Source organism: Drosophila bipectinata, chromosome 3R (genome assembly GCF_030179905.1).
Source record: "Drosophila bipectinata strain 14024-0381.07 chromosome 3R, DbipHiC1v2, whole genome shotgun sequence".
Lineage (NCBI taxonomy): Eukaryota > Metazoa > Arthropoda > Insecta > Diptera > Drosophilidae > Drosophila > Drosophila bipectinata.
Window position 1 is genome coordinate 2,855,121 of NC_091739.1, and position 19,681 is coordinate 2,874,801.

At 50.1% G+C, this 19,681-nt stretch overlaps 1 protein-coding gene across 2 annotated transcripts in view; it reads left to right on the forward strand.

The window, feature by feature from the left end:
• Positions 1-19,681, forward strand: part of gukh (NHS actin remodeling regulator GUK-holder) — a 34,962-nt gene that overhangs the window by 3,313 nt on the left and 11,968 nt on the right. For both annotated transcript variants that reach the window (XM_017245436.3, XM_017245437.3), the window contains exon 2: positions 17,869-18,236. In XM_017245436.3, the coding sequence (XP_017100925.2) occupies positions 17,869-18,236 (368 nt within the window). The remainder of the gene's footprint in view (positions 1-17,868; positions 18,237-19,681) is intronic.

Genomic DNA, 19,681 nt, shown 5'->3' on the forward strand with positions numbered 1-19,681 from the left:
TCCCACCTGCAACATTGCGTGTCCGTGTCTCGTTCTGTGCGAGTGTGAGTGTGCCGCCTCGAAAACTAAACAAACAAGCCAACGAAAAATACAGCCAGCCACAGAATGCCTCGTCTACACAGCCAACCGAAAAAAGATACATACTGGTACTCGCAGGGAACCGACAGATACAGATACAGATACTGTGCCGCGTTGTGCGTCTGTCTTTGGGCCTTAAACAGCAACGCATTATTTTCAAGTGCGCTGATGAGCATTTGATTGTGCTGCAGCCAAAGTTGGCCCAGGGGCCCCACTCTTCTTTTTTTTGGGGCCAATCCACTCCACTTCACTTTTGCTTTGGGCTGCGGTCGGAATTCTTACTGGCTGGACGGGTGGATGGATGGATGGCTGGCTGGTTGGCTCCTTTTGTTTATTTTCCCAACATTTTTCTCTCACTTGAAGCGCAAAACCGAAATGTAAACCAACTAAGCAACCAGTCCTCCAGCCATCCAGCCATCCAGCCAGCCAGCCATCCAGCCAGATACAGATAAATAGATGCGTCTGTCATCGTTAGCAAGTAAACAGCTCGGCGCGAACCCGAACCCGAACCCAGACGCGATCTCAGCAAGAATCCCAGTTCTTGTTACTGAGAGATGGCAAATAATGCTGCCTTTATTTTCCTTAAATTTCAATTAAAATAAAGCAAAAATAGTCGTAGTCTCCTCCTGAAGTAATACCTTGTATCTCAACTTCTCAGTATCTCAGATACGGGCCACAAGCTATGCAAAATGGCCATTGCGTGCCTCCTCTGGAGTCTGCCACTGGCGGGCCATTGCTAGATGCGTCTGCTGGGCGGCTGGAATCTGGGGATTGATTGCCGATCGCTGCCGGGCGCTGTTTATGCCGCATTGTTGCACGTTTGGCCAGCGAGTGCAGAGAACCAAAACCACAGCCGAATGGCCAATATAAATGGGTTGCGAGTCAAAGTTGCTGACGGATTCCTAAGCAACAGCACACAGAAAACACAACGAGAACACACAAATATGTGTTTTCCAATAAAAAACAATCAAATTAAATAAACCAATACCCCAAGTAAACAAAACCAAGGAAGTACCTTATCAATTTTTAAACCAATAATAAAAGAAAATATCTACAAACAAAAAGCTAGAGCTTTTACGAGTTAGTTCAGTTTTCGATAAATATTTTCCATCTATAAAGTATCTTTTAGTTCTAGGATTTGTGTTTTCGGAATATCCAAGTTCTAGATGGTTAAACCCCAAGGAGCTAAGCTTTTTCTCACTGTGTACTGCACGACAGCCGCAGTCAGAACAACAACGCACCTTCAGTCATTGAACTTTAAGCTATGCGTTCGACGACTGGAGTGGAGAGGCCCCTCCACCGCCTCCGCCCTGGCCTGGTCTGGCCTGGCTCCACTCCACCGTTGCTTGCCCCCCCTTTCCACTTTGGGGCCCATCGGTGGGCTGGAAACTCAACAGATCGAAGACGATCGGCTAGCTTCGGATTTGAAGCGCAGCGCTTTTCAATTTTCGATTCTCAGCCGCCAGCAGAATGGGATGGACTTCACATTAATGGGTCTGTCTGGGCTTTGTCTGTCCACCTCATATACCTTTTACAGATATAGTGTTTATGTGCGAGGCCGTGGGCAGGTAATTCTTGGTGTTTTTTTGGTAACGATTGTGTCGCCGAGGTGCAGCGGATGCGATTCGAGGGGCCTTGATTAATAGCCCCAGGGCCTCGTGGAAGCCTCTTTCGGTTTTCAAGTTCACCGGCCGAGTCGTAAACACCTTTTGGTAACGCTGCACCCGCATTTCGACTTTTATTACTATGGTTCTCCACCCAGCTCCCAAGTGGTTCTCATCGAGCACGACTTTCTAATCTCCACGTGAATGGAGGAGGCCCAGGGCCCCTGGCTCCCCTCACAATCTCCTACATATTAAATGGCATTTAAATTTAATTTCCCGGCCAGAGAAACGTGTTTGCAAATACCAGACTCCGCAGACCCGGCCAGACAGATGTGAGTGCCATGCCGAGTGGATAAACGTGGGCGTTAGAACAAAAGCAACCCAAAGCAGGGAAAGCGAAAATGCGTCGGGAAATTCCATCCACAAACTGCAGGAAAACACAGGGCCAGGGCCAGGTCCAGTCCATTCGCCAGAGTCCGGAGTCAGCGTGTGATATGAGTTTATAGATTCGTTCCACAAACCTGTACAGCATCAGCACCATCACCAGCCAGTCCCCGGTGCAGGTAAACAGCGGCACTAATCAAGCACGAACTGCAGGAGCGGCGAGAGAGGCAGGAGGCGGTCGGGCCAGGAACCCTGGGAAGACCAGGGCCCATTACCTTGCATTACCATCGGAATTTCTCAGCAGCAACTTGTTTCTTGGAATTCTCAGCCCAAGAACTTCAAGTGTGCAGGGCTGCTGCCTCCATTCCTCTGGTATTTTTCATTATATTCTGCCCTTTCTCGTTTTGGGCAGCTTTAAGGTCTCGCGAGGAGGAGTCCGGGAGCCAGGGCACCGGGGGCCCAGAGGTCCGGACTCCGGACATTACGTAAAGCGAGTGTGTTTGCCGCAAACACAAATTGCACAAAGCGGGGAACTGGAAACAGTTTGTCGCCCATTGCGGGTCTCATAATGCGGCCTTAATATCCGCCTGTCTGACTGTCTGACTGTCTCGCCTGGAAGTCTTCCCTTTTCTTTGACTGCCTGTCTGAGCTGATTTCCGGACGACTGATTGCAACAGCGCGTGTTTCATTCATCAGGCAAACATCACGCAACACCGGGCGACAGATGAGGACCAGGACCGCTTTGGGCCTCGTTGCCGGGCCCAGGTAGGCATTTCGTTCCGGCCATCGTAAACCGCAAACTGTGAGCAAATGGTCCTGCCAAAATGTGCTCCTCGCTGCCAGGCTATGCTGCAATGCTGCCGCGTTGCATGCAACCCGTTGTTCCACCCTTAAAGCGGTCTGCATTCATAATTTACCCCTTTTAGGGCCGGCCGGGGTGAATACCACTCACCTGGATGGCTGAAAGAAGCGTCAGTGCGAAAATTGCTTTGTTTGTGGCACAAAAACAAGTTATGTTCGGGCTGGGCAGGGGAAGTAAATAAAGGGGAAGGGCTGCCGGGAAAAAGGCTACAAACAGGGACATGGGAAGGGGCAGGAACAGGCACCACAGCTGATGCGGTGATCAGATCCAGCTCATGTCGTATGCAAATTAATCAAAACTGGGTGTGTTCCCAGGCCTATAAATGCGATTGGGATTGAGCAGCTGCCTCCTGACCTTAGATTCCTCCATCGGATTCCCTGGTACTAGACCGGGTGACATAATAAGTGCGCGTTCTTGGCAGCGTTCCAGATAGCGTTCTTATCGGGGCCACTTGTTTGCACACACCTCCGATAGGGCCGCAGCCAAGGTGCTATGGTGGACTGACGTTTTGTAATACCTGGTACTAGGCACGGGTCTAAAAATACTGTCCACTGGCTCAGCGTATTGATTTCAAGTGTAGGCCGAATAATTTCAAATGGCTTTGGGTCTATCTATAGATCCCCGTTCCCAAAGAGATTTCAGGCCATTGATAGGCCCTGCAACACTCGAAATCCATTTATTAATCGCTTATTTAAGCAGGCCAGCGGATACAATGTGATCGGTTAGGGGTGCCTCCTTTGTGTTGTCACCTCCGAAGCAGGAAATCCTGCGTAGAGCCCTAGATGCATCCCCTAGATACATTCCCGCGCTCCGCAGAACAATCGCGTGATCTAATTCGTCGGTTTCTATGTTTTATTCATAGAGCGCTTGCCACCTCCGTGGCAGTTAGTGCGCTAAACGATGGCGGCAGGAGGAGAAACTCTTGCAACAGAGGCAGAGGCAACTCCAACAATGGAAGTCGCAATTCATTAGATGGAAAACACGTTGCTCTGATTGCCGTTCATGTAACATCTGAAACTACTAAGGGCTTCAGAGCTTTGCCAGCAGCTTCGCTTTCGGTCTTCGGTCTCTGTGTCGGTTCTGTCTGTTTTTTGTTGAATAAGTTTTTACACGACTCTGTCAAGAGCATGTTTGGGGGAATGCGTGGAGATTGAGATGGAAAAGGGCAGGCCGGCAGATACAGATACAGATACTGGCAGGCAGGCAGGCTGACTGACATGCTTTCCGATGTTTATCTCTTCATGTTAACAACTGTGGCGAGATGAGCCGGAATACGACATGAGGGATAGGCCGTTCTAATCCAGGAATGGGCTACGGGTCAAGAGCTATTTTCGCCTCTTAGCCTGGCTTGGACCCATTCCAAGGCTAGAGTTCTATTCTTCCGAGTGCGTTGACCCACGTCGGTGCCAATAAAGGAATATACATTCTTTTGCTGAGATAACTTGTTGCTGCTTTCACTTGATTTGCATTTAAACAGAAACCAAAGTGCCTGCAACGGTAAAAATCATTTTCCATAACCGTGGAAAACCTGAAACGCGACAGAGAATTGGGGATTTCGAGTGGACTGGGATGGTGGGGGAACTTGCGCAAGACAAGGCCCGAAAGCCGGAGACAGAGCCTCTTATGCAGCCGCCTCTCGTAATGGCCAATTAAGCCGCGTCATGCAGTCAACCGACCAGCCAGCCAGTCAGTCAGTCAGTCAGTCATTCCCTCAGTTAGTTAGTCAGTGGAGGCTGCAGTGGATCGGCTCTGGAAAAGTGCGTGGGACCCCACCATTTTCAGCTCGGATGCCGAGTCATGGCTGCCCCATTTGAAGCCGGAATCGGAGCTGAATTCCCGGGAGTGGGAGGCCACGCACTGCGATTTGTTGCAAGCTTCTCCCAAAAAAGAAAACAAACTGCCGGGGAAAGGCAGGTGGAACGAACGAAGGTGTGGGCGGCGCTTTCCACTCTTTGTTCGGTGGAGTCGCGGCAGGAACTTGCCCGGCCCGGGATTAATTAGGCACATGTGCGAGTGTGTGCCTCCGGGCTATCATTTACGCCGAATGCACACTGGAAACAGTAATTAGATTGTCTATGCCCGAAAATCCAGAAGTTGAGAGTTGAGCTGCGAGTTGCGGCAGCTGGAGGCTCGCTTAGGGGCGCTGCGCCATTAGGGGTTGGAATCTATAGTCTAGCTGCTTTAATGCGCTTAAGCCGAGGGCCAGATAGAACTACACTTCAAGTAGCAGATACAGATACTTATGCTCCGCACGTGGTACTGCGTACATCTGACAGATGTGAGCTCTGAATCGGAGAGATCCGAGAGACTCGATAGGCCGCAATAGGCATATGTTGCGGTTTCGAGCCACATTCCGGTCCGAGTTCATTCAAGGTTCCATAAACTTCACGAAAACCGAACCAATCTCCATCCCAAGCGATTAAAACCAAAGCTGGCAGATTGAAATCTAGTACGAGAGACACTGAATCCGACTCCGACTCCGACGGCCACCAAAGATGCCGACGCTTAGATACTGGCCACGTTGTGGGGCCATTGTATCGCACAGACACAGATACAACTACACAGCAACCACAAAGCAAAAAAGAACACAAAAAATAAAGCTCCCAAGCTGGAAATCGTGTTTGGGATGCTGGAGCAGTCCCTCTTATTTCTTGTGCCTTTGCGGAGTCTGATGTCTGCGGTGTAGGACCAGAAGTTCAGCACGAAATGCAATTACAATGCCCTGACATTAGGGCCGAATCGAAAAGCCCGGCTCAGAGCTGACTGGCAGGCGGAAGAGACGTAAATTATGTTATAACCAACAGCGGATATGGCGACGAGAGACAGGCCGGAGACGGAGATGCAAGTCTTCGGGGGGAATGCGATTATTTATCTGAGAGATACACACCACTAGTCGGCTGGGTGCAGCCTCGCAGAGTAACAGTTAAGAGACCATTCGGGCCGTTCAATTGGGTCAAATTCCTGGTGATGGCTATTGTGAGATTTAATTTGGAGGGGAATCTGCAGAACCGCCGTGAAACAGCTGTGTGGTTGCGCGGTGGCAGGGGAGAAATGCCTCATAATTGCTCAACAATGCGTCGCAGCACAATAATCAATTGCAACTCCTAATACCTCATCCATCAACCCTCCGAGACTCGAGTGCAGTTGCCCTAATTTTTGTTTAGCATCGAATATTGTTTAGAGTTTCCCTCGGATTTCAACGAGTCCCTGCCCACTTGGCACATCCGGCGGCGCTTGGTGCTTCAATTGGAAATAAGGCAGAACTGTCACAACCGGAAATGCAACCTGGCGCGTTTCGTTTCAATTCGACTCGACTCGAAATCGAAGTGCGCACAATGCCAGTCTAATGAGCAGTTTAGCCTCCCATTTATGGGCCGAAACATAAAAAACAGAGTCGAGCCACGGCGAGGGGTCAGTAAACATCGGAGGCAGCAGAATAAGTGCGTGCACTGCATTAATGAAGCCATTCCCCGCCCAGTTTGCTGCTCAAGCAGTCCAAACGCAACAAATTGTGGCAATAAACGAACGCCAGAGATCAGCGAAAGTTCACGGCTTCAATTTTAATGAGCCCGCTGACCCATTTCTGGCCGCTCGGAGGGGGCGGCCGGGCAGTTTGCATTGTTTTGCAATTTCGAGTGCCGGGCTGGGGGAGTGCGTCCGGGAGTTCAATAAACCCACCGCACCAGAAGTGCTCCCCAGAAATCTCCGCAGATGGGCCAGCTGTTGTAGCGCTTCAGCGGCATCTGCGTGGACTCCTGCACTGTGAGAAATCCGTTGAAACTTTATTCAAATATATTTTAAAAAGTCATATCATCTTTTAAACTTGATTCTTGCATAGTCCAATGCTTTGTTAATCATTAAAAAGAATTAAACACTTTTCCGCCCAGTGTACACATCCATCGAACACTCCCATTTGATCTGTGGGCTGCTGCCACCGCCCCCGTTCCGCCTGCTTGTTTGTCGCCTTTTTTATGTGCGATACTAAATGCATCTCACATCCACAATAAATAAATTCCCGGAGCCCCAAACATGTCAAGTCCACAAGAAACACACTCACCGCCCCCACCCACCCAGCAAGCTCCTCCCGAAAACAAAAATCAAACCATATAGAAGTCCTCCCTCGGCGGCGTTTGAAAGTGTAAATGAATTTGTTCTTAATTATTATGAGACTGCTCCGAAAGCCCATTGGCAATTTGGTGGCTATGGCCGGAAAAGACCAAGAAGACGTCCGAGAGTCGTTGGCATTGATTTACGGGCAGAGGAGGAGGAGAGCCCAGGCCAGCCAAAGGGTGAGGCAGCCTCCGCCTCGCGGAGATGCATGGTCTGCTTTTTATGTGGCGGCAAAAATTTGTAAAGGCAAACAGGGAAACGCACCAACTGGGAACCTAGGAGGGGGAAACATGCTGGAAATTTGTTCGTCGAGTTATCCAACGCCCTGGGAAAATGTTTCTTTGATGCCCGCTCTAGACTCTAGACTCTAGACACAATGCCGAATGATGGATTTGTTGGATTTCGACATTGAAGAGCGACGTGAGAACTGCCCTGAGACTAGCGACTAGCGGAGAAATTCGAGACTATTTGAGAGGCCGAAGAATGCCGGATTTGAGAGAATCCCATTTGTGTATAACTAAGCATAATTGGCACCAATTGACCCACTTGGCCCAAGACTCTAATACCGCGGAGTGGAGAGTATCCCGCGGATACCTAATGGCGTCTTGGGCAAGCCTGCCCAGCTGGATTAGCCCCAAATTTCTCAATTTTCATTAATTATCGCATCAACTCGATTTACATTTTCCTCTGTTTGGGGGTCTTCGCCCAGAATTTATGGTCCACTCGCTAATGTTTGTTTTATTGCTAATAGATTGTTCGTTTTATCTGCAGCACTCGGTTTCCCTGGGTTTTCTTTATTGATTTTCCCCAGAAAGCGCTCCTCTCCCCTGATTTATGCGCCTGGAAATTGATTTAGAATTGGAGATGCCCGATGGGAAAGCCATTAAATGGGACATTAGGGTCGGTTTCGAGTGTCCTTATCAACGCTGGTCCAGCCACTCCACCCGAACACTTCCAACAGTATGTCCTGTGTGTCGAGTCGTAAATTCAAAGACTGTTCACTGATATGACAAGTGACTGGAAATGTTTTATGGACATGTGTTGCCTAATTTATGTTTCAATAACTCGCGCCTCTCACTCCAGACCCACTCCAGTCCCACTCGAATCTCTCCGGGGACATAAAAATGTCATAATATCCAATGAAAACGCAGTCCAACAAATAATTAATTGAAAGAAATGGGGGGCTCTGGGCAGTGCAACTGTTTCCCCCATTAAAGCAACGGAAATTAGGGAAAGTAATCGACTTGACTGAAAGCTTATGCTGGTAGCCATGTTTGGGCCAATAAATCAAAATTAATTTCTCCATTGACTGCAGTTCTATCTTGTTGACAGAAGAGCTTTGTTCTATTTGCCTTGGAAATCGGCAATCCCCGCTCGGGACTGGGTGTGTGGTCTGATCGGCGCTTTGATCGCCACTTGATTCGGTCACCGGTGCAGGTGATAATAAACGCTGAACAAATCGCCGACAATAACAGGTTTCAGCTGCGAACCGGGTCTCTGAGCCAGCCAGCCACTTCCATGCCACACAGGCCCACAGTAAACCACGCCTAATGCAGCCATCAACTCGCTCTTATCGGCTCGAAAGCATATTTTAAAAGCCATTACAACTTTTTCGGCTTAATTTCGATTTTGTTTTCAATATTTTATGGGATGCGGCCGGTTTATCAGCTTATTGTTTGTTTGTTTCCCGTCCGAGTGGCTGCCATGGCTGTGATGGGAAAGGAAAATTGTCACAGTGCTGACAGCCCTCGCTGACAGAAGAAAAAACCGAAATAAAATCGAAAATGTATGTGTCGGAGCCAAAGATTATGCAGCCAGAGATACAGATACTGGCTGACTGCCTAGCTGGCTGACTGGCAAGTTGGGGCACAAATATTTGCGCTTGGCGCAGTCGAAATGTTTACAATTTATTTACAATTTCATTATTAACGCGGCTGTGTCGGCCCTCCATCGGATGCGCGTTGTTTGCCGAAGACATTAACGACACCATCGTCGCATAATGAGGCAATAATTATGTTTGAGATAGCGCTCCGCCTCGGAGACAAAGGCTTGTCTTGCCGCAGATAGTCGACCGCATCGCAGCTCATCCGAGGGCTTTGGGAAGAGCTTGCCGCAAAATGGAGCTCGTCTCAAGGACCCGACACTCGTGTGGCAGTCAGACGTGGCTGGGAAGGAGTTGTGCTGAACGAGATTAGCGCTAAAGACCGGGACTCCACTGGAAAAATTTACCAAAAGGCATAAGCTTCAGTTACTCTGATTTGGATCTTTTTCTTTCTCTGTATAGAACCATCTCGCCTGTCAACGCACCTTAACTGCAGATCTTTAGCACTTGATAGAGGCGTCTGGGGAGCCTCGGCACTCGTGGCTTCCTGCTGTCGCTCCTCTGGAACGCTTAGGATCTCCAGCCATCCCCCCATGCCGTCTGCCTGCCGTTTATCTCCGACATTGTCGTCTGCATTTAATGGCAACGATAAACATTCGCTTCATGGCCTTTCCCCGTCCTCTGACCTCCCGATAGTTTCCCTATGCAAATGGAAATCAAAGCCGTTTCACATTCTCGGACAAATTTCTGTGCTCCTCTCGGGAAAGTTGACACAGTTTGAACCCCACTGACTCTGAGACAAATAACATGGCTGGCTTTCGGGGCTAAAACCGTGAGCAGTGCCTTGCCTTTCACTTGGCCAGGAGCTGGGTATCTGGCCTGGAGGCTGAAACGGCCAACACCTTGCCAGTTGGCCAGATTCGGCTAATCGTCGCCCGGCCATCTGCGGAGGAGTCCTCCATGGCCACAATCTCGACACATTGCTCCTTGGAGTGTCTTTCCAGGCGGGGCGGGGGCGCGATGCGGAAAAACAACTTTCGCAAAGAGATTCTGGCCGAGAAGTGGGCTATCAGATATTCTGAACTACATACTGGGGCTCTTGCTGTTGCTGGATTTGAAAATAATTAAGTTGGATTCGGTTCTCGTGGCTTGGTTGGAGGAGGACTCTAATGACTTTCCTTCACGGAGGCCATGGAGGCCTCTTGGCGGGAAACTTTCTAATAAACAAATTGTCGGCGATGTCGCGCTTTGGTTTCATTCGACAGCCCGCTCCTCGGACGTTAATTAACCGCAACAGCTGCCGGCTGCTTACTGCCTGCTGCCGGCGAGGAGGAGTCCGCAAAAAGTGGCACATTGCCACATCGAGTGGCGGGGGAGGGTAACCAGATCCGCTGCGGTTTCTCTGTTAGACGCTCGACTAACTTTATAGCGCTTGTCGATTGTCACCTGATCGGATCATATCTCCGGAGGCCGCAAAGGTTCACAAGTTCACAGCGTGAGCAGAGCAGAGCCACTTTCTAAAACCAAAGAAGAGATATATTTGAGGAAACAGTTTCTTTGGCAATCACCAATTAGCATGGCAGTGCCCCCATCTCCCCAAGGATGCGCTCCTGCGAATGCAAATATTTATTCCAGCCCCTCAAGGGCTGACATTGACGCCGAGGACAGTAAGGATATGCCTGCCCCTCCTCCGGGCAGCGGCAGAGTACAGTAAGTGTGTAATTCAATCGCCTGCAAGGCTTCATCTTCCTCGACTCGAACGACTCGGAGCGTCTTCAAGGGTCGCAGGAAACCATAAAAATCCACATGAGAAATGAATGATGATGTGAGGAAAGGAATGCCTTGGATTTCATTCACAGGAATACATACATGCTCACGTTCCCAGGTCCCAGGCAGAAAGGACTCGGGACTGGGGGTAGCTCGGTATCTCGTGTGTTGTTTGCCGAAGGACTCCGCAGTTCCTCTGTTCCTCTGTTCCTGTCGTGTACCTGCCTGGGAAATATTGCCGGTTTTTGTTTCCACAGGATTTTGTCCATTCCCCCCCTTCTTTATTTTTTTGCTGTTGTTTATTTTGCTCTTAGCGGAGGTCCTGCTCCTGTTCTTTGCGTCGTCCTGCACCTTTGGCAGCGGCGGTTCATCGAGCAAAGTGTTGCCAAAATGTTCTGCAGCATTTCCTGTTGTCTGCCCGTGGAAAGTTCCTCCTTTAACTTTTTAGCACGTGTCAGGGAGTCAGGAAAAAATGCAGAACTCTTTCGAACAGAATAACTCGAAGAAACTGCGAACAGAAGCCTGAATTTAATACCCTCGGAGCCCACCCCTCGCCAGTCGGGCTAAAGTGTCCCTGTAGGCCCTCTCGGCCCGGCCCGGGCCGGCATTGTTGCCAGTGGAAAAATGTTAATGCAAAATGCATTACGCCGCCTGCTTGAACCCTGGCTGCCAGACAGCCCGGAGTCGGCCCGCGGGAGTTGGATGGAAGCCACTTCTGGCCAAGTGCTGGCGCATAATAGAAGCCAGGACATTCGAGGCTCAAGTCACACCGACTAAGCATTTAATTAGTTTTTTTAGGACTAGGAGTGGATGTGGAGCTTCCTCGCATAAATTCAGATGCAAATGGGAGTCGGGCATCAATCGCTGAAGTTGGTAACCCTATACATCCATTCAGGAGTGTCTGGCCAATTAGCGGGGCCAGAGTTAGTGGCCAAAACAGGCCTAGGGGGAAGAGGCCCCACTGCGGAGTAATAAACTTTATATAGAAGCCATTAAAGCCCCAAAGTAGGTGCATAAACGGCTGGGAAAGTGTTAATAACATAAACTACAAAACACTTGGGCAGGCTAAGTAATCGCTTCGGGGAAGAGAACTCTAACATAAAAGTGAGGTGGTGCGGAGGTGGGCTACACAGGGAAAAATTACTGAGCTACAAGAGCTGAGCCCAAGAGCCACGTTCTCAAGCTCCAGCAGAGTCCAGAGCCACAGTTCAAGGTTGGCAGCCCATATGTAAGTCCGCCTTTCGCTCCGCAATGATTTCCAATGAATAGCAAATAGGAAACCAAGCCAAACTCCGATCGACGGGGGGCACTTGGGAGAAGGAGGAGGCCCTTGACTCAAGACTCAAGACTCTTCCACGAAATGGCGAAACCCGTTTTGGGTCTCAGCCTCTTTCGGACCCTGGCCGGAGTGTCGTTCAATTGTATTCAATGCTAACTCAATTGCTCGGCATGGCTCTGTCTCTGGCCCCGGGCTGGCCCTAACCGTTTCCACTTACATCTGGCAATTGGCAGGGCAATTGAGGCACCCGCTCCGAGATCTCGGGGCGGAGGGCCATTTGTTTTCCTGGCCCGATTTGTAGATCTCGCAATCGGACAGAAAGTCAGAGGGAATCGAAAAGAGCAAACGACTTAGTTAGCGTCTCGGGCCTGGGAGTGGGAATGGGAATGGGATAGGTCCAGGACTGGAGCCTAAACCGGATGCGGCGCATCTTTCGGCTTTCACTTCCTCCCTTTCAGTTTTTTATTTCAAAATCAAGTCAAACATTGGCCATAATCTCCCAGCGTCAGCTGCGCCACTTTTTATTTGAATAAAAACCACAAAAGGAGCAGTCACTGGCAATGGCAGTGGCCTGAGGGGAAATCTCTGAAAATAAAAGGTGCCAGCGCTAAATGAGCTGTTAAAAATAAGGGAAATGCCGTGGAAAGCCGGAAAATGTCGCAGCGTGGGAGTGAGGGAAGCGGAGAGCAGAGGATCCCTACCCTCCATCCAATATCTAAAGTGGTTGAGCGAAGAGTTCCTCCACATGTGGACGGGCGGGGAGGGACGCGTGAAAAATTGTCGGGCCTCTGAGCATTTTTGGGCATCGACTTTAATTTTAGACACAAAACCCAATAAAATTTTGGGTGCCGAGGCTGCTGGCTGGGCTGGGTGCCTTTATTTTTAACTTCCGCAGCACTACCACCGCCCGGCCTGTCTGAGGATGTGGCTCTGTGGAGTTCCCTTAATGATATCAGTCGCGCTGATCGCGGGTTCCTCTTCGGGAAGCCCCCACCCCACGCCCTGTGAATAACCCCTAGGAATTTTAAGTTAACTTATCCCGCGGGTACTCGCTGAAAAACGCATGTCACTTAAATTTATTGGCCGCAGCAGCAACAACAACGGGCCCAGCCACTGGCAACTGGCAGCCATCAGCCAGCAGTTGCCCCGGGCGGCAGTTGGTGAGATGCATTTTTCATTCAATTTCCAGCCGGGCCAGGCCAGGGCTGGCTGCGTTTTATGTTCGCCCAGGGGCTGTAAAATCGATTGATAGACACGGCTCATGATTGAAATTGAACGGCAAGGGGCAGCAACATACCGGCAGCGGGGGCGGCCCTCAAATGTTTAGCAGCAAATTTTACGTTTTCGTTTAATTGCCTTACACGGCCGTAAAGTCATAAAGTCAGCAGGGGCCTCCCCGCCCCCCAAAAAGCTGTCTATATCTATATTGTATCATTATGCTCGGGGGCGGAAGTGGAGTCTTGCTTAATCAAGCTGCAAGCCCGGCTCTCGGCGGCTTATTAATTGGCCCGAAAGACAAAAACAAGCGTTCGCTAATTGCTATCACGACAAGTGCTTGGGGTCAATTAATTTAAATAAAAGCCAAATTGTCAGGCCAGTCGAAGGCATCTTAAGGCCTAAATAAACTTAATTATGAATGGCTAGGGGGGTCAGGCAAATGGCCCGCAAATGAATCATCTTTTCACGAAATATCTCATAATTATTACAAAAATAATACTTGGTTCTTGGAACTCTGCTATCACTTTTCCTGGAAATCCCTAATGTGGCTTATCATCCCACTAATCCAGTTCTAAAGCAGGTTTAAGGTCGAGATTAGTTCGATTGGAAGGTGTCCTATTCGAGTGATTCCCTCCGTTTTAATCCTCTTTAGAGCCCATTGAGTCGTGCGCTATCGCCCATTGCAACACCTAATGAGAAAAGAGTTCGCCCCGGCACATAATTCAGTTCATTAGTCCTGGGCCGGCTCACCCACCCTACATGTCAGCCCATAACCGAGTCGCACTTCGACCTTTTATGGCCGCGAGGGCTTGGCGGTTCGGCGGCTTGGCGAATCAGAACCACGTGACTGGCCCATTTTTATTGGCGAAATGCGTTTCTCGCGTGGGTGTGGCTCTCATCGGATGGCAAGATAGCAGGCGGGTCGGGGGGCATAAATCAGATTTAATAGTGCAGCTGGGAAAGTTGTCTTCGCCGAAAAAGGAGGAAGCGAGGGCCTGGGATACGCATACGGGACTTGGCCGGGCCGCTTAATGAGATTTCCAGGCGGAAGAGCAAAAAGCGAAACCAATTTTATTCGCCATTTCTGCTGTCAACATTATGTTTTTGCCTTTGCAGTTCTGCGTTCTGCGTTTCGGGCTTTGTTGTGGCAACAATTTTTAGTGTCGCATTACGTGCAACATTTGCCCGTTGATTGCTTTGGGTAGCGGCTGCTGCCGGCGGGCCCCTGGCCTCCTCCTCGCCGCCAATGCCACCCCAGGGCATTGCATAAATTTGTCTAGCTTTTGTTTTGTTGGCTGGCTTTACAATTTATGCTCTTGTGGCGCCCCAAAATGCGGCGGTGGCCCTTTGTTGGCCTGGCTTGGCGAAAATTTGCTAAAACAGCAACCCCCAAATCCGCCCCGCTCCGCCAGAGCCAAAAGCGAAAACTTTTCGGCCATAAAGCACATGTGACTCCCAGACCCACACTCGGGCACTTGGCTAGTTGTGGTCCTCATTGCGTATTACATGGCCATGTGGGCTGCCAGAAATATATTCGGCTATTTTGTTTATTTTGCAGTTTTTTGGTTGGCATTCCCTGCTTAAAGCTTTTCCTGTCGCCGAGGAAAGCGCTGCCCATAAATCATCCGAGCAGCTCAACGCTGAACTTGGTCGGTGATAAGCGCTGGGATTTCCAGACAGAGACTTGTATTTGTAAAAAATTGTATGCTTTTTGAGGGCTCTTTAAGGTTATCAGGTTGGAGCTCAGGCTTATAAATGAGTGCTGAGAATGGTGAGATCATGCTGTGATTGATGGACTTCATCTTCAGTGTTCCGAGGTGTCTTGTTCCATCAATTTTTGTGATTTCTTAAGCACTCTCCCCCCTTAAACGCTTTAATTAATTTATCGCTTGGCTGTCATTTTATCGCCGCGGATGTCGCAGGACCTTGGCCATCCGCTTCCCCCAAATGCGACCCGTAATTGCTTTAAATGCCATTACGATACTTGTGCGCAGCATGACCGGACTCGGGAGCATCCGTGCGAGTGTCGTCTGGCCGCCAGCCAGATTGCCAGGGCCAAGGGCGGACTCGGTCTTTAATTCGGCTCCGCGGCAGTGGCATCGCCTGCAATTGTTTTCCGCCTCAAATAATTAAGTTAAAGTGGCCAGTCAACTGATTCGAGGAGCGCTGAGCTCCGCTCAGTCTGAGGAACTGCACTCGATGCAATTATGTTTTCGGCCAGAGAAGAGTTGGGCAAACAAAGGCAAAAAGACGTAGACTCGAGAAACAAAGAACCGGCAACCGAGGGGCCAACGACCTCTAACCTGGTGCAATCAGCGTAATTAAGGCAGCCAGCGGATGGCTTATAAATCATTTATTGCCAAGACATTATCGCGGGAAACTCGTTTGGCGCAAATTATGCTACGGAACGCGTTAGTCTATGACAGATTGTATCTGCTAGATACCGCAGCTCTGCCGACGTGCCAGCGAGCTGCTATTATGCTGCACGTACCTCTCACCAGCCGCTCACCCTTGCCTCGTTCGGTGTCAGTTTATGGCCAGGGTAAGTTCTAAAAAGAGCCAGCTTCGGAGTCGAACACGCCGCACAGCCCCAGCTGGGTTGGCCAACATCTTGTGCAAATCTCATTTATTTGCGGCTTTGCCACATCGGCATCGAGTATCTGGCGAATGCCTCAGCATCGGCATCAGAATCAGCCGCATAACATCGCATTACATACGTGTCGATGCTCGATGCTCGGTCCTGGCCTGGTCTGGTCTGGTGTGGTGCCTTGGCAAATGCACTTTTGATATATTGGCTCAGGGCTTATTGGTTTTCCATCAACTGCGGCTGGCTGGGAGGGGAGGCTGGCTGGCTGGGAGGCACTTTGATTTGCGGCCTCCTATAAATTTCATCGCTTCTGACATGACAATCGAGAGATGTCAACAGAAGGCGGGCGCCAAGCTACAAACAGCCTGGTAATACAATATTTGCACATGCCCCTATCGCTGGGCTGCCATAAAAATAAATATTTCCCAATTCAGGAGAACACTACGTGCTATTTGCATAAACACGCTACCTGTTTGCGGAAGTACTGGCTCAGGGCTCTCATTACTTTATGAATCTTAAAAGGCAATTAGATGCGATTTAATTGGAAAGAGTACTGCCTCTGAAGATGAAACCAAGAAAGAGCATCCCATATTCGATCGATCCCAGGCCGACCGCATATCAGAGCCAGCAGCCTGACAGTTGTACTGGGATAGCGGCTAAATCGCCATAAAAGTGGATTATAGCCATATATAGATGGGCACTAGCCCTGGTTGTGGTTACATGACCAGACCATGATCTCCGTCTGTACTCGTCCTGGCCGCGTGGGGGAAATAGTTTAAGGCAATCTCTCGAGACGGGATTTGTGGCCATGTTGCAGCCCGGGACCGATTGCAATCTGCTGCTCCATGTACACAGTACGAATGTGCGAGGAGACATTCTTGTACATGAGTCATAAATTATGTGCAATGGCAGGGCCATGGCCGTCACCCAGACGTGACGACGCCTCTGCCTCTGGGCCCAGGTCCCTGGTCCTCCCTCCTCTTAAACGGGCAACCATATTTTGAGGAAAAACAATTTTTGCCAAGTTAATTTGCCATTTCCGGGGACGGCTGCCTGTCAGCTTCCGTTTGGCCAAAACAGAAGGAGCTCTCCTCCGCTGCACCTGAGCATGCTTAATTGAATTTCGCATTTCAGCGAAATGAACAGGCAACTGGGCAGATTGGAGACTGTTTATTTTCGCATTTTATTCCCAGAATGCCAGACAACGGGGGTCACTTGGTGCGTGCCAATGTCTGTGCACTTGAAATGGCTAATAGGATCCGAGGGCCGAGAGAGATTCAGAGCCATGCGTCTTCCAGTGGCGCAGTAAACGTCAGAATGCGGCCCGGCTGCCATAAAATTGCCTGAATTTAGCGCTAGGTTGCCGTCGTTTCTCTAGCCCATCTCCATCTCCAACTCCAACTGCATTTCCATTTCGAATGCCTCCTGGCATCGGTCCAGGTCCAGTCCAGGCCCTGTCTCCCTGTCATCCTGACCATCTCCCAGATGCAGTGCCTCCTCCCGTTTTTCTGTCTCCCTCTTCTGTGTCAAGTGTCTTTGCTCTGGGCTTGTTAATCTACGAGTGGATGCTTCGGCTTCTGTTGGCTCGCTTCCTGGTAGCGACTCCTCCTCGGGCCTTGTTTTCATTACCGACCAAGTCCACATGGCGGCGGCCTATTAAATGCAAAATGTACAGACAGCCAGAAAGACAAACGGTCGCCGGTTCGCTCCCTCCGCCCTGTTTTTGTCATGAAAATTAAATATGCAGTCCCAGTCCCAGTCCAAGTCCCAGTCCCAGTGCCACTGCCTGGGCATGTGGCTGGGTTATTAAAGTTAATTACAATTTTTCATGGCATTCATTTTGCTGCAAGTTGCAGCGATAACTCAGTTTTTCTCTCTTGTTGATAGTGTTTTCCGTGTCCTTGGTTTTGTGGCGATTTTTCCACTCTATTAATTTCCGCGCTGATTTATGGCCTCACCCTTTTGTTTACGGAGCAGCCTCGATGGCCATGTGGCCCAAATTGAAATCGTATCGAGGGCTATTTCCATTATATTGCACGAGAAGCTCTTTGTAATTATCCGCCGATGATAGCGGTGGGCGGAGGATTAAATGGCCGGAGATGAAAGACGAAATGCCAAGACAATGTTTATAATTAAGACTTTTATTCTCATTTGCAGCTGAAAGCGACCTGCTCACCTTCGCACAGCGCAAGCATCACTTCGAGACGGACAAGTCATTCCAGAAGGAGCTCTTCACCAGCGACACCCGACCCCTCAGCGTCCGCCAGCTCTACACGGAGGCCGGCAAGGAGCTGCCCGTCTCCGCCGGGGCCACGGCCGGAGCTCTGGCCTCCCTGGCCCAGTCCCAGGCCCTCACCCCGCCCCGCTCCATATCCTTCAACGACGAGGTCCTGTCCAGCGACAACGAAGTCCTGCAGCTGAATGGCTCCGCGGGGGCCGAGGATCAGCTCCTGTGCATTTCCGAGTTCGGAAACGCCAACCGCAAGCTGCGCACGCGCATCGACGCCGAAATCGAGATCCGCCTGGTGAGTAAAGTGCCATTTAGCCGGGCTAACTGCACCCAACTGGTTCCCGCCTCGCCGACCGTTAGAGGCCAGTTACGAGGCACAGGTACACTTGCCGCACTGTACACTGTGCACCGTTCGAGCATTACTTCCTCGTGCATAAATAATACTTTTGTTGGGGCAGTTTACCCAAAACGAAAACCAGACCATACCGCAAACTATGACGACCTCATGTGTGTGGTCTGTGTGGCTCCCGACCGCCAGCTGTGTTGCCTCAAAAGCTAATGCCAAATCGCCCCCTTTCCACCCAACTCTGGGGCAACTATGTGCTCCACATCGTCCGTGTGGCCGCCCAATCTTGGTCGTGCCTGTGTTATAGCGATGACGGCAATGGGAACGGGAACGGGTACCGGGACTGGTACTAGCACTGGAACAAGCCAACAAAGACCACACACAGACCTCATCCGTCGCCCATCAGCCATCTGCAGCCGGCTAATGGCCGGCGAGGAGGAGAGCCAGTCGCAGCAAATCATTCCGAGTTAGTCAACCCGTTTTAATTGCTCAACTGACGTCCCACGCTATTCTGTGGCAGCTTCGGCGGCCACGAGGCTAGTTAGCCGGAGCTGTTTCAATTGAATCTTGACAGACAGTTCGACTAGGGATCTTAATTAAGGGATCGTGCTTGGCTCAGTGCTGGCAGCAGTTGTCGTATTAATTGGGCTAAGAGATCCATAAATCCGAGGGCTGGTTCATTAAAGTCTTTAAATAGCTCTGCAGGATAATCCCCATTTAGAACTACAATACTTTCTACAAGTTTTTGGACGATTTCCTAACGCTTTTCTTTGCTATTCTTTTACCTCTTTTGTGTTGGAAAGTTCTTCCTCTCGACACAAATCGCTTCCACTTTAAGCCAACAAAATTGAAAAGAAGCTCCACAATGGCATTGCCTGCAGCCTGGGGCTGCTCATATCAGAAAATTGCAGTTAATTTGAGCCAACGCGCTTTCGCAGTCATCCCATTCGGTCTGTGTCGCGTCTTTGTCCTCCGCTGACGTCGGGGCTTGTTTATCTTTTGGCCAGGCCATTAGATAAGCTCCGCAAAGACAAACAGCCAGCAGCCACCAGCCAGCGACTGGGATAGACTGGGATGCCAATGGCAACTGCCGCGACGTCGACAACTCGGATCCCTGTTCAATAGGTTGCCAAACTAGTTTCTTTTTGGCGAAAACAAGCGCCCCGGCTGTCAATCCCAGTCCACTGGCTGGTACTGTCGCCAGACATCCTACCATTTCTGGCCGTAGCTCCATTCTGTCGTCTGCTCCTTAATAAAATGACTTTTAATCCTTTTCGCATTGCGTTTGACGTTAGTTGGCTAGTTGGCTAGTTGGCTAGCTGGCTAGATGGCCGTTGCTTTCCGCTCCGATACACCCCAAAAGATACTCAATACCCCCAGAGACGGTCCAGAAA